We start from the raw sequence: 14,901 nt of genomic DNA on the forward strand, positions 1-14,901 counted from the left end.
CAGTGAATACAACATCAACGTGGAGTCCTTGAATGCAGCATTAATAGCATTGCACAGTTTAGGGACTATTGCCTCCTTAGTGTTGCTCATCATAAACTTGTGCCAGTGGTAAGTCTAAAAGAGATTGACATTAATAATGACGCAAATTAGCTAGCACTGAGAATAGGCTATGTTCATCCTTTTGTCATGTTAGCTCTATTATACTAAATTACCGTAAATTAACTGGCTAACATGGTTGCAAAGTTGCTGACCGATGAGTTTACCTTTATGAGGAATGCTTAGCGCATTAAAACATTTTTCATCTGAACGGAAATATATAAAAACTAAAATAAAGCTTAATTAAAGAAATTAGCTTGGCAGCATTAGTGTACCAGAGCCTAATTTTGCTAACTGTTACACTATTTGAAAGGAGGCGTTCAGGTGAATCGTGTAGACTGTAGGTTGGAACCAGCGGCTGGGTTAAAGACATTATCCTGTCATTGGTCAGGACAGCTGGTCCTTCATGTGTCCGAAAAACACAGGTAGTTCATCTTAAACCTCTGTGGTGGATTGTTTTTTTGATCGTATAAGTATTTTTATACTAGCACCGATACAATAAAGGCATAGACTTATTTCGCTCTGGTTTTACATGTTAAGAAATACTAAGGTCTTTATGTAATGTCCCTGCTTACAGGTTTTTCAGCTGATCGACTTTCCTGTGTATTTTACGATTTTACACGGCGAATACTGGTCAATAATCGAGGGATAATCCGAGAGTGCATTTCTTCCGATTCTGACAGCGTCCCGTGAACGTAGCAAATCGCTAACGTAATAGCTGGGATTTGGGGCGCCAGATTACAGGATGGCTGGGATCAGCTGGCAGTCTGTCTCCCTTTTTTCACTCCTCTCTTGTTGTAGAGAAGCTTTTCTGGGTTAATACGACATTTGTAAAAATATTTGCTGCAATATTGGCTCCACAGAGCGAACCCTTTACAGTCAGGTGAAAAGGGAGTGTTTTACGGGACTTTGCAGTAACCTGAAAATTATGTTCCTGATGCAAGAAAATGAGAAAAAGAACGCCCAATTTAAAAGAAAAAAAAAGTCCTACCAGCTTCAAAAAAAGGGAGTTGTTATTATTGAGGAAAAAGAATGGAATCTCCAAGAAACAGACAAAAAGAATCAGCAGATGCAAGTAAAGCCTGATGAAGCTCTGGGAAAAAAAAAGAAATCCTCCAAGAGAAGAAATAACAGGGCATAAAACAGAGAGAGATGCAATGCAAACTCCAAGACATGGAGTTAAAATACAGAGTGCTGAAAGCAAGGCGTGATAAGAGACTGCACACAAATGTAGAGTTTCTTCAAGAGAAAAGGTTAGAGGAGATAAAACAGAAAGAAATGGATTGCAAGCTTCAGAACATTGAGAAACACAACAAAACAAGTAATGCTTGATGAAGTTCTGGAAAAAAAAAAAGTGTAAAAACAAGTGTAAAAAATATAGGTATAAAATAAGTATAAAAACAAGAAATGGGTAATAGCTGCTTGTGTGTGTGCATAATATGCATACTTTTCTTGTTGGATCCAAATCCCAGAAGGAATTAAATAAAACAAGAAGACAAACAAACATTTCTCTGGCTTCCAAGGTCAGGAATCAGGATGAGGAAGAAATGAGGTCAGATCACTTCAGGTTTTCCCAATGCTGACATAATGTTTCTGCTATTTGAAAAATGTATGGTGATATTTCCGAAATACATTTGGCATAAATGACATAAATCTCCCCTTTGATCATTGATCAGTAAATCTCACTGCATATAAATTCTGAAGTCTGATATAATTTCATTAGTAAAGCTGCTCAGATGGTTTAATTGCGGTTGCAGTAAATGTTGAACTTTGTTGCGATCGCTTTTCTCAGAATCACTAACCCTCATTTTGATTTATTTTTGCAAGTTGCTGATTTCACACAGGTCCACTGCTGAAACCTTCTTTGCGTTTTTCATTCAACAACAATAGTCTCAGGCAATAACTATGTAATTACACTTAGAATGCGACAGTACATAAATGCAAGCACCAGACACAAAATGAAAAAGAGGCTTTCATATATCTAAATCCAGATTTTAGTCCCAGTTTTTGTTGACCATAATGAAAATGTATACTCTTTAGCATATATTAACTCCTGGACGTAAAATAAAAATATACAAAAGAAAAAACTCTGATTTTAGATCACATTTCAGATCACCACAGTAGGATATCCACAATGTAGGATTCAGGCATTTGTTTTAGTTCAACATCACAATCATTCTTTGAGTAGTTTACAGAGCCAGTAGTTAGCAGCAGTAACTTAAGCTGCTTCAATTCATTGGCATTAGCAAGCATTCCTTTATGCACAGCATTTCAGTCAGGTTGAGGTCTGGACTTCCATGCTGTAGATTTGCTGCTGTGCTTGGGGTCATTATCCTGTTGCATGGCCTAATTTAGGAGAAGCTTTAGGTGTCGGACAGATGGCCTCACATTTCACTCTACAAAACTCTGGCATACGGAGGAGTTTGTCACCTGCAAGGTGCCTATCTCTCGTGGCTGCAGAACAAGCTCAAATCACCAACGTTGCACCAGCATGATTGAACAGTTGGTTTGAAGTGTTTGTGCTGTGTTTGAGTTTTGCTGAAGGTAGTGCTGTGCAATATGGCCAAACCTCCACTTTGGTCTCATCTGTTAAAAAGACTGTGCTCCAGAAGTCTTCTTCAAGGGCAGCTTTACCAACTTCAACCATGTCGTCGTGTTCTAGAGAAGAAGCTTCCTCCTAGCGGCCACTACAAACAAGCCACAGTTGTTCAGTCTTTTTCTAATTATACTGTCATGAACTTTAACATTTAACATGCTATCTGAGGCCTGTAGAGGCTCAGATGCAGCTCTTGGGTATTGTGCAGTTTCTCTGAGCACTAAACAGTCTTTGGGTTGGATCTGAATGCTCCAGATTAGCAAACTTGCTGTTGATCAATTAATCAGCTGCATAGCATCCTGTGACGAATTTCTTTTTTACATTTACTCTGAGAATCTTCATTCTTCTAACTAGTCTTTACTCTTTTAAAAGCTTTCTCTGCTCAGATGTCTGCAGCACTGAGTCTACGTCTTCTCCACTGCTACTCCAAACAAGGTACTAATGCAGGTGTCGTTAACACAGTAATATTTAAGTGCACAAAATGTTTAGATCACACGTGTATATCTCTCCAGGTACATTTGGATATGGCTGCGGTGCAGTTCGCCCGCTGAGTCTCAGTGTGCAGAGAGACGGCTACAGTGAGTACACACACCAAGAGCTGTACATATATATGAATCTTCAGTGCAGTGACCACATCAGCATGCCAAATTTGTATTTACTCTCTTACTCCTCTCTCCTTTTATTCTTCTGTCAGAGTATGTAAATGCTCAGGAGCTGCCAACAGACATGAGATCCATCACTGACCGGGCTGCCACAACCCTGCTTTGGACCGAGCTCTTTAGAGGTCCCGTTGATTGTGTTTTCTGTGCTGATAGCCTAGATTTGTAGCCTGTAATGCTCCATGTCACAAAGCTCAAATCATCTCAAACTGGTTTCTTGAATACAACAATGTTCACTAAACCAGCACCTAAATGACCTCCACAGTCACGAGATGTCAGTTTAACAGCAAATTTGGAGATTCGGGAGATTCACAATGTGAATGTGCAGCTGACAAACCTGCAGCAACTGTGTGATGCTATCATGTCTATATGGTCCAAAATCTGAGAGGAAAGGTTCCAGCACCTTGTTGAATCTATGTGCATAGAATTACAGCAATTCTGATGGCAGAAGGGGCTCCAACCCAGTTCTACCAAAGTGTATCTATATAAAGTGTCTGATTTGTTTATCTACTGTTATTAATCATGGCCAGAAATTAAGTTAATGAGGTCAGTATACATCCATCTTATTCATATGAGTCAAAAACTCAGGCTTCATACACCTTTAAACAGTACATTCCTCAGTACAGGTGAGTAATTGACTTCTTTTCAACTAACTCAAATCTTGCAAATCAATGTGTGTCAGGGACAGTGGGCCCTTTAAGTTTTTTTTTATTTTTAATTATTATTTATTTATTTATTTTATTCTTTGCCTTCACGCAGGTTTGGCAATGACCATGAGTTATCTGTTCCGTGAACCTGCCACCATCAACTACCCATTTGAGAAGGGTCCTCTGTCGCCCCGCTTTCGTGGGGAGCACGCCCTCCGCCGCTATCCTAACGGAGAGGAGCGCTGCATTGCCTGTAAGCTTTGTGAGGCTGTCTGCCCTGCTCAGGTAAACGCATACACACGGTCCCTTTTATTATGATAGTTGTGTTTTGGTTTTTTGGTTTTTTCGACATGTTGAGGTTGTCTAGAGGATGTACTGAAGTACAAACAAAGCGTTATACTGAACAAGAAAAATGAATGACATCACTTTGACATGGCATAGCTGTTAGCCATGGATGATCAGGTTTGAGGATTTTTAGAAACTGATGGTTTGGCAGTGGCAGCTCTCTGGGCGATGGGACTGATAAAAAGACATTGAATAACCACTTATTTCAACCACGGTAAGAAAAGAAGAGCATTTCTGAAAACACAACACGTTGAAACCTTGAAGCAGACCAGTCACAGCAGCTGAAGGTTTCCAGCTGAGAACAGGAAACTGAGGCTAGAGTGGGCACAAGTGCAATAGAGTGGCAGATATTTTTGAACACATTTACCGCTCATTTAAACATCACCTTCTACCCGAGTATTGTTGACACAAATAACTTCCATAATCACCAAATCTCACCAGAACTGCCTTGTGCTCTCATGTGAACGTATACTCTGTGTGCTTCTAAGAACCTTGTTGCATCTGCAGTACTATGAAAAAGTCTTCAGTCAGCCCTCATTGATTTCTATTTTGCTTATTGTTTTGAAGCTACCAGTGAATCATGAATTGCTAATCATTCAGGATGTTTTGGTTCTATGAATAGATGTATATCTCAAAAGAAAGAACAAAAACTTTAAGTTTAACACTATTGCTTGATGGGAAAACATAGACTGCTGGAACATTTCATTATTAGCAGGGATAGTATTAAGGAATGCAAACAAAGAAAAGAGGCTGAGGTATGCCAAGTTAATCGGGAACTGGGACTGAAAATCAGGGGCAAAAGGTTTGATGGAGTGATGGCTCCATATTTAGTCTAAATTGTCATCATGACATGCAGAGGAGGTCGGAAGAGAGCTACAGCAGTGAGTGTCTACACACGGTGAAGGCTCTGTCATGGTTTGGGGCTGCCTTTAAGCCAAAGGTGTTGGAGATCTGGTCAAAATGGATGTAATTATGAACCCAGAAAAGTATAATCAGATTTTGATCTGATTGGCGAAGGCTTCATTTTTCAGCATGGTAATTATCCCAAGGACGCTGCCACTCAGTAGAAGCATACCTAGATAGTGTTCCACTCTGTGCGTTTCTGTCAGTCATGGATCGGCCTCCCCAGAGCCTGAACCTCGACATTATTGAAGCAGCGTGGGATCATCTAGATAGAGAACGGAACAAAAGCCAACCAACATCCAAAGAAAAGCTTAATGGCTCTGAAGACGCCTGAAGAACTATTCCTGACAACTGCTTAAAGAAATGATATGAACACTGCCTAAGAGAGTTCAGGCTGTGCTGAAGAATAAATGTGGTCATACTAAAATTGTATAAAATTCTCTACCCAATGTGGTGTTGCACATATTTCAATAAATCACTGTACACATTTCACATTTTCCAGAAGAAAACATGGGTGAGAGTGAGACAGTTCTGAAGGTAAACGGGGGTGTAATGTCTCTTCACTCAGCAGCTGTATTGAAATACCTTCATTTGGGCACTTATGCTAAAACATTATCTAGATTATGTATTATTTGTTTGTTTGTTTGTAGTCAGTTCTCAAAATATCTGTAAAATGAATGTTGCTGATATTTGAATGCTTCCTACTGTTGCGCCAATAAACATGATGCTTCCCTTTCCTTTCTCTACTGATCTCAGGCTATCACTATTGAAGCTGAGACTCGAGCCGATGGCAGCAGGCGGACCACACGCTATGACATCGACATGACCAAATGCATCTACTGCGGCTTCTGCCAGGAAGCCTGTCCTGTTGATGCCATTGTTGAGGTAAAAACAAGTGTCCTCCAAGTTTGATGAAGCTGAACAAGCAAATGCTAATGTGGGGATCTTTCACTGTCTTTACTCTAGTTCAGTACAGTAAATTTACAACTGAAAAACTCCACTATTCCACCCAACCCTCCTTCAAAACAGACAGTTAATGTCTTTAAAAAAAAAATTGAATTCCTTCTTCAGGGTCCGAACTTCGAGTTCTCCACAGAGACCCACGAGGAGCTGCTATACAACAAGGAGAAGCTACTCAACAACGGAGACCGATGGGAGGCTGAGATAGCAGCCAACATACAAGCAGACTATCTGTACAGATAGACTCACTGTGGGAGGGTCCTGTATGTCCTCCTGATATGCATTTAAAGAGATTACTGGCAGTTTTACAGTTATGCCAGCGGGTTCCGAGTGGTAAAGCCTCATACACTGAGGAAATTCTATAAAAAACGCACAAATTGTATGCCTCTTGGGTGTAGTTGTACTTTTTTGACGTTGAGCTGTAGCACGTCAAAGCTTGCAATATAAGAGTATATTATTTGAAATGTTTGTTTTAAAGATATTGACAGACCTGTTGCAAATTTAATTAACTGAATTGAAATTAAAGGGGAAAAACCTCTGAAACTTAGAAAATCTGTTTTGTGGTTTTTTGTCTTTTATATTATATCCAAAACTTGACTCTTGTTGGACCAAATCCCTTACGTTAAGTGAGTTAATGACTGTGTTTTTAATGGTTTATTAGGCTATTGTTATATGGTTGTAGCCTCCAGTGTAACTATTGCTGGTTGCAGTTGTGATGCAAATAAATTACTTTGAAATTTTTAGACAATAGAAAAAAATATATCGAATTAAATATGGTTATTCAGTGTTCACTGGATTATCTGCTTTTTCGAGTTGCTTAATAAATGAAAACTGACCAACTGACTTTCAACTATGTCATTCTACCTTTCGAAATTAAACCGCACTTGTGTTTTTGAAGCCAGCTGTGGTAAACAGATGGTAGTTGTAGATATTGATTATTATTTTTGTAGTACACAAAGAAAGAAAATAACTTTTCATTCACTGACTTTTGTGTGGTAAGTGTACCAACATTACTTGGTCTGACATACGAAGCATCTTTGGCTTTTAGTAGGATAACACTAAACATTTTGGGTATTGGGCTCTTTTGTCTGCCACATGTGCATCCAAAAGTTGTTCAAGGAAACGAGGACGTTGCTGCTATCCTGTGTTTTTTAACAAATTACCTCAGAAATAAACAGCTCGTAACCATACCCAGCTGCCCAGCCTCAGCTGCTTGTCTGTAGTGGGAAATTATGCTTTTCTAGCTACATGTGAATGTATTTTAGGGTTGGATAAGTGTGTTTAAATAAAGACTGAATGCTGAATCACGTTCAGTTAGGACCGTGTTGCTTCATGATGCGTTTTTGCCGCTGCGAGGGTCACATGATAAGGGCGGAAACTGACTCATAGTCCACGCTGAATCTCCCGCGAACGCAGCCATTTACTCTTTCCTCTCTTCGAAGTGTTACCGGTGAGTCTCTTGAATTCCTCTCACAATGCGGGCTATCGTATATTTCAAGTTTGCATTCGTTGGGATAAAAAGTCAGTTAAAACAATGGGCAACTTTAACTTTGCGATTTTGTAGCTGTATCCACGTGAGGAATGGGGCAGCTGGTGAAGGCCGGTGGTTTTTCTTATGCGGCTAACTAGCTGTTAGCTCGATGAAAAGAATGGCTTCCATGCTGTGCTAGCTAACAGGTTAGCATGCACGGCTATCCCTCATTTTTTCTGCTTTGTTCTTGGGACTCGCGCGTATTCCTGTAAATACATATTTAGTATTTTTGGCAAAATATATTGTGGATGCGTGGAGTTGCATTTATGTGTAGGGAATTATTTAGGCTGGGTTTGACTTGGAGTGTAGCGTGGAACACATTAGATGGGCTTCCAGTCGGATTGTTTCAGTCGAACAAGAAAAAGTGCGCTCGCCCGTCGTGTGGCGCACTCACTCTAACGTTTTTAGCTTTCCTAGCTAGCAGCCGTTGGTATTGAAATACGCATTTAGAAGCGCGCTTTCGAATTTTCGATTGAACGCAAATACACATTGAACACACAACATGAATTAAACCTTTTTTCACAACATAGCTGCACCGTTACACGTTTACTCGTTACGTGTGTGTGTGAACGTTAGCTTGGATGGAAAATGCTAGAAGTTATGGCTATGTAACAAGCTATGGAGTTTAGCTAAACGATAAAATCGTAGAAAACTGCTCAAAGGACCAAAATAACATCTCAACAAATCATAGCTTATGTCATATTTTGTCTTCTTAAAATGCCATTTAAAGTAGTTGCTAGCACTGCTAGTTAGTGTTGACGGACAACGTGCTAATCAACCATCCCGCCTCGTTTTGTTTAACAGAAAAGTCGCAACCACGGCGGACTCAATGGCACAGTGTGTTCCGGTGGCGGTGTTTAAGGTAAGTTCTTGCTATCTAACATAAATTGATGTTCCATTTCTCAGCCTTTTAATTAAATGAAGCACCGCTATCTGTGCTAACAACGGTCAGTGTGGTGAACCAGTACCAACCAGTCTAGACTAACTGTACGTTCTGCATCGCAGTTGGTATTGGTAGGAGATGGAGGCACCGGGAAAACGACTTTCGTGAAGAGGCATATCACAGGAGAGTTTGAGAAGAAATATGTTGGTAAGTACTCGCTTGCCAGGAAGGAAATCAGCTCATTCTTTTAGTCTGGATGAGTTAAAGATGTGGTAATAGATTTGAAAGCAGGATGTAAGATGCCAAATGTGTTAAATGGAACTACAGGGAGCAACATGTCCTGCATGGCCTTTATCTCAGATAAAATATGACTGTCTCCATCACCATTTACACCTTCATTCTCCTTATTCATTATGTCTTTGCTTGAAATTTCAGCTACTCTTGGAGTAGAGGTGCACCCACTGATTTTCCACACCAACAGAGGAGCGATCAAGTATAATGTGTGGGACACAGCTGGTCAGGAGAAGTTTGGAGGCCTGAGAGATGGCTACTACATTCAAGGTGCTCCTCGCATCCTTCGCATGCTGCTCAAGTGTCACGTTTTTAAAATTCATGTACCTTGGCTTTAGCTGAACAATACATTAATGCTTTCTTGCTTCCTCAACAGCTCAGTGTGCTATCATCATGTTCGACGTCACTTCTCGAGTCACCTATAAGAACGTGCCCAACTGGCATCGTGACCTGGTCCGTGTCTGTGAGAACATTCCCATTGTTCTTTGTGGCAACAAGGTGGACATCAAAGACAGGAAAGTCAAAGCCAAGAGCATTGTGTTTCACCGCAAGAAGAACCTGCAGGTAATAACTGCTTGCAAAAATGTGTATTTTTGAATTGTAGAATAAACTTTTGAGTTTTGTCATTTCTAACTGCTGCAAATTGTTCTACCCGCAGTACTACGACATTTCTGCCAAAAGTAACTACAACTTTGAGAAGCCTTTCCTGTGGTTAGCAAGGAAGTTGATCGGTGATCCCAACCTGGAGTTTGTGGCAATGCCTGCCCTTGCTCCCCCAGAGGTCCAGATGGACCCATCCCTTGCTGCTAAGTATGAGGAAGAGCTTCAAGTGAGTATCACTGTACAGACTCATTTGTCTGATTTGGATGAATATAGTAAATTTTACTTGCGCATCTTCTAAATGTGGAACAATCTGAAACATGACTTTGTTCTTCCATATCCAGGTTGCATCACAAACAGCACTCCCAGATGAAGAAGATGACCTCTAACCTGTTACCTAGATTTGTCCCTCCCTCCTCCCCCACCTGTGGACAGGAAGTCGTTGGAGTTTTGCCCCCTTACTGTAAAATTCCTTTTCAGATTTTTTTATTTTTGAATTTTTTTTGTTTTAAAACTTAAGTAAAAAAGAAAAAAACTTGGTGGAAAAGTTGTGGTTCTAATTTCACTGTATGACACACACCCACCCTAGTGTTGTTGTTGGCATGGCAACGTGCTACTCTTCATCGTTGAGCACCCTCCATTGCACTTACCCAGCTCACATAATGCTGTTGTACGGTGTACTGGAAGCACTAAGGGGAGTAAACTTTGAATAAAAACATTCTCGGTATAACACGGCCGTGTTTGTTGTGATTTGCCTGCACGCCAATGACTTCAGGTCACAGGGAGCGCCTTGTAGTTAAAAAGTGGCTCTAGCATATTCAAGCATCTTGGTGAGGATGAGTTGATGCACAATACAGGTTCCTGAAACTCAGATGGCTACAAGAAACTAATAAAATTCAGCATTTACTTTTGTGCTCTCCTGCTGTCACCAGTAAATGTTTTATATGGAATAAGTCTCATGCCATAGCTTAGTCTGCAACATTGCCCACAGTAGGTCAAATACAACTAGATAATGCTATACTGACATTTGTCCAAACTTACTAATTACTACTGTTGGAATCAAGTGGATACATGGAAACTTGAGGTAGACAATGATAGCCTGTGTCTTGGTGAGCCTTTACAAAGTGTGGTAATAATGAATGCTTTGCTTTCAGGTACAGCTAAAGGAGACATACAAACCATTTAATCTTAAGAGTGTGCCATTGAACTGACAAAGCATGCAGACTGTAGGGCATTATGGGGGAAAAAAGCTGCTCCTTCAAAGCTTTGAAAGGCACCAAATACTTTAAATATTTGTGTCAGATAACATTGTTTCCAGTTAGATGAATCTTGAGTTTAAGAATGCAAAAGCTGGCTATTGACTGTGTTTCATTGGCTTCAGATTTCACTTTAAAATATAACTGATTATAAAGCTTGATATAGCCAAAAAGATCTAAGGCATGGGCATGAATGTCATGGCAATTTGGGGTTTTAATGACTACTTTGACCAGTCTTTTTTTTTTTTTTTTTTTTGATAGAGTAAATGTACAGCATACATCTTTAATGACTTAACAAAACAAGAATTGGGTGCATGAGTGAGAATTTATTTTGAATTTACTGCAATCCATACAGGGTCAAATACATACACATATATTGCCACTAATATTTTGGTTAAATGTTCCTTAGCAAGTTGCCTTTTGAACAGATATGTGAAATCATCCCAACCTGGAAAAAGAGCAGGTCAAAGAAATCAAGAGTAGATTTCTGAATCAGTACTCTGTGTTATAGATAAGCTTCTCAATAATTTGTTCCTTATTTTTGCCCTAGTTTACACCATGTTTCCATGGAAGTATGTTCAACAGTGCTGTGAAAAAGTATTTGCCCTTCCCAGTTTCTTAGTATTTTAGCATATATGTCACACGTGTTTCAGATTATCTAACACATTTTAGTATTAGACAAAGATAGCCCATGTAAATACAAAATGCAGCTTTTAATCGTTGATTTCATTTCAGAGAAAATGTTATCCAAACCTACAGGATCCTGTGTGGAAAAAGCAGCACCCCTAAACCTAATAACTGGTTGTGCCAATCTCAGGAGCAAGAACTGCAATCAAGTGTTTGTGATAACTGATAATGAGGCTTTCACATCGCTGTGGAGGAGTTATGGTCCACTCTTTGCACAATGGTTTTATTTCAGCCACACTGGAGTGTTTTAAAGCCTGAAAGGCCTGTTTAAAGTCACGCCAAAGCATCTCAGTGAGTTTTAAATCCAGAGTTTGCTTCAGCCGCACCATAATCATCTACTTGTTTTTTAAGCCATTCTGAGGTGGACTTGGTCTGTTTCTGCTGCTTAAATCAAGTGCGCTTGAGCTTCAGAGCATAAACTGATGGCCGAACATTTTCTTTCAGGATTTTTTGATAGGAAGCAGAATTCATGGTTCCATCAGTTACGGCAAGTCATCCAGGTGCTGAAGCAGCAAAGCAGCCACAGACCATCAAACTACCACCACCATGTTTGACTCTTGATGTGATCTTTTTTATGTAATGCTGTGTTAGTTTTACAGCAGATGTAATAAGATGCAAAAAGTTCAACTTTTGTCTCATCGGTCCACAGAATATTTTCCATAAAGTCTTGAGGATCATCAAGATGTCTTTGACAAATCTGAGACAGCACTTTGTGCTCTTTTTGGTCAGCAGGGGCTTTCTCATTGGAGCTCTAAATGTAAGAGTGTATGCTTAACAGAGGATGTACACTTTAAATTGTCATTTTACTGAAACTGAAGCACTTAAAAAAGTGCTATAGATTATTAAATTATTCATGCATAAGTTCCAGAAAAAGCCATCTGCCAATCTTCCTTATCTGCAGAATAAAGACGAATAACATGAATACACAATTTCAAAATGTAATGACTACAAGGCACATGTCGTAGCCTGTGGCTTCTTCCGCTGACATGCTCATATCTATTTGAACAAAACGCTAAACCTTAATTTTTCCAAGTGGCACTACTGAGCATGTTTGTGCAGCGCAGTCTTCAAGTTTCCACATCGCACCCTCCTATAATTTGCTACGATTGGCACTGGAGCTCATTTTAATGCTACCAGCCATGCTTGATGGGACATGTCTTCAACTCACAAGGTGAGTTCAGAGACAGCAGAACAAAAAATGAATCTTGTAACATCACTCTGCCTCTGCACAGTGAGGCTCAGAGATCAGTGGAGTAGCCAAAAGAAATATGTGAGTGGAAGGAGACTGAACGCATTGTTACCATTTACAGTCATAAAGTAGCTACCTGAGTCCCAGATCCTTCACTGGACGCACGTGTGCTTTTATGAAAACTCACACAAGATGATGCCAGCGATGGAGGGTTTCATCTTAAGCTCGTGGCCACTAGGTGTCACTCGTGCTTTTCCCTTTCCCCCCTGCTTTTTAAATTGAGAGCACAGTGAACGCGCCCTGTAGGGTTATGTAATAGATTTCTGATGCACCTTCACTGTGACGTGTGCCGGTTACTACACGGGTCTGGGTGCAACATCATACACCCTCCACGCAGCGCCATATGTTCTGATTCGGACTCGGGTCCCACTTTACGTTTCACAATTGTGTGTTGAAAGCGTAGTGAAGAAGAAAACCGCAAATGACGAAATAGACATTATATCCAGTTCTCAACAGTTGGTTACAAGCTGTAATAAAACTCTTCTTTATCGGCTTAGCTGGGAGGAAATGATCACGATGCGTTAGGTGACGGTGGGAGAGAGGAGAGTGTGATTTTGATCCCTGACACCCAGCTGTAACATTAGGCCTTCATGTTTACTGCTGCTGGCTGCTGAACACACTGCACATGTGAAAATACGAGTACAAGTATTGCACTAAAATATGCAGTCATTATAACAGGATAGAGATGCCTGAGCTTAGGAAGATAGGTGTTTGCTCCTTTCCTCTGGTTGGCTAACTTAAAACCTCCGTAACCATGATCTGATTGATTTTTATTAACACACACACACACACAGCTGGTAGTTCGATCTCGCTTTTTATGCACCACCACCCCCATAACGCTGCTGTAATGCCCTCAGTCAGCGTGGTAACCCTTCGTGCTACATTTACTTTACGTTAAAACCGCGAGATTTGTCATTTCCAATAGGGAATATTATATTTCACAGTAAAGTGAACCAACCAATAAAACGTATGGTCTAAATAAAGTAATTTACCTGAGAGATCATATTATGAGTCCCCCTTAATAATAAAAGCCTGTAAACAACCATGGGAGTTTTTTCTACATTCGATGGGATAAACAGTGTTTATGATTTAGTTTATAATTTATATTTTACTGTCCTGGGTCACTTGTGCAACTGGGAGAATCAAACACTGCAATTAAAAATAAATACATAAATAAGTATGCTTGATCACTTGCTTTAACATGAGCGTACTTTAAAATTAAATTGTCTTCAGCTCTCTCCAAGGCTTTCTAAGGGGGGATAAAAGGTGATTTTTTATTTATAGTGCCCTCGATGGTTAAGGCAAAATATCCCAAAACGCAAATTAATAGAGGGCAGCAGTAAAGACTTTGCTGTAAAGAGTAAGGTGGTGAATTCTCCAGTAATGCTGCAGGCCACCATATCAGTCATGCTGTTTTCCTCTTCAAAACTCATTAACTCTCATAACTCTTTGAACTCTGACCTTGAGGTGTGACATGTAAATACAGTGTAAACATACTGGCATGACAATATGATCCATGTGCTGAAATAAAAAAGAAAAGACACAGCAAAGATAGACCTGATTAATAGATGTAAGCACGTTTTAATTGGTTTTAATTTAAGTTGAGTACTTTGCTTTTGACTGAAACTCTCTTAAACTATAGATTAATTGTGATGACTTTTGGTTCAGACATTCATGGTAGAAAGACGGTGAAGTTATGATAACTTATTGCAAAACATTGCCAGTGACTTCAGCAATACAGTGGTCTTCACATTTGTGGCACAACATTAGAACAACTTGTGCAATGACATTTGTGTCAGGTATTCATGTTTCCCTCTGGATCGATGATCTCGTTGCTGATCATTTGACTTCACTTCTTCCAGCAGTAGAAAAACAAACCCTTTGTCTCACAGAACAAAGATCATGGTTCGAACCCAGTCTGGGGCCTTTCTGTCTGGAGTTTGCATGTTCTGTCTAGGTACTCTAGGTTAACTGGTGATCCTAAAACTTGCTGTTGTCTGTCTCTCTGCATTACTTCTGCAGTAGATTGGCAGCCTCTCCAAGGTGTACAAGGAGTCCGGCCCTGCCACTGCTCTGGATTGGATAAGTGGAAGAAAAGGGGTGGACTTTTACTTATTACTACATACCAGTGAAACTAATGACATCATGCTAATTAACCAATAATACCACAGAAAGCCCCAAAGTATAGTGGAAATTGG

The 14,901-nt window shown here is 40.0% G+C and overlaps 2 protein-coding genes across 2 annotated transcripts; both read left to right on the top strand.

Moving 5' to 3' along the window:
- Positions 1 to 5: 5 nt before the first annotated feature.
- ndufs8b (NADH:ubiquinone oxidoreductase core subunit S8b) lies at positions 6 to 7,049 on the top strand. The gene is made up of 7 exons (XM_084947967.1): positions 6 to 108; positions 3,065 to 3,127; positions 3,205 to 3,270; positions 3,387 to 3,476; positions 4,111 to 4,283; positions 6,003 to 6,131; positions 6,318 to 7,049. Exons 2-7 carry the CDS (start codon positions 3,079 to 3,081, stop codon positions 6,447 to 6,449), a joined length of 639 nt encoding a protein of 212 aa, XP_084804093.1. The 5' UTR covers positions 6 to 108; positions 3,065 to 3,078; the 3' UTR covers positions 6,450 to 7,049.
- Positions 7,050 to 7,537: 488 nt separating this feature from the next.
- ran (RAN, member RAS oncogene family) lies at positions 7,538 to 10,241 on the top strand. Its single transcript, XM_084947955.1, has 7 exons — positions 7,538 to 7,656; positions 8,542 to 8,599; positions 8,743 to 8,827; positions 9,056 to 9,181; positions 9,288 to 9,475; positions 9,570 to 9,740; positions 9,856 to 10,241. The coding sequence occupies exons 2-7, from the start codon at positions 8,567 to 8,569 to the stop codon at positions 9,898 to 9,900; spliced, it is 648 nt and encodes a 215-aa protein (XP_084804081.1). The 5' UTR covers positions 7,538 to 7,656; positions 8,542 to 8,566; the 3' UTR covers positions 9,901 to 10,241.
- The last annotated feature ends 4,660 nt before the right edge of the window (positions 10,242 to 14,901 follow it).

The sequence above is a fragment of the Perissodus microlepis genome, chromosome 2, assembly GCF_051167445.1.
Source record: "Perissodus microlepis isolate ML-2025 ecotype Zambia chromosome 2, ASM5116744v1, whole genome shotgun sequence".
Lineage (NCBI taxonomy): Eukaryota > Metazoa > Chordata > Actinopteri > Cichliformes > Cichlidae > Perissodus > Perissodus microlepis.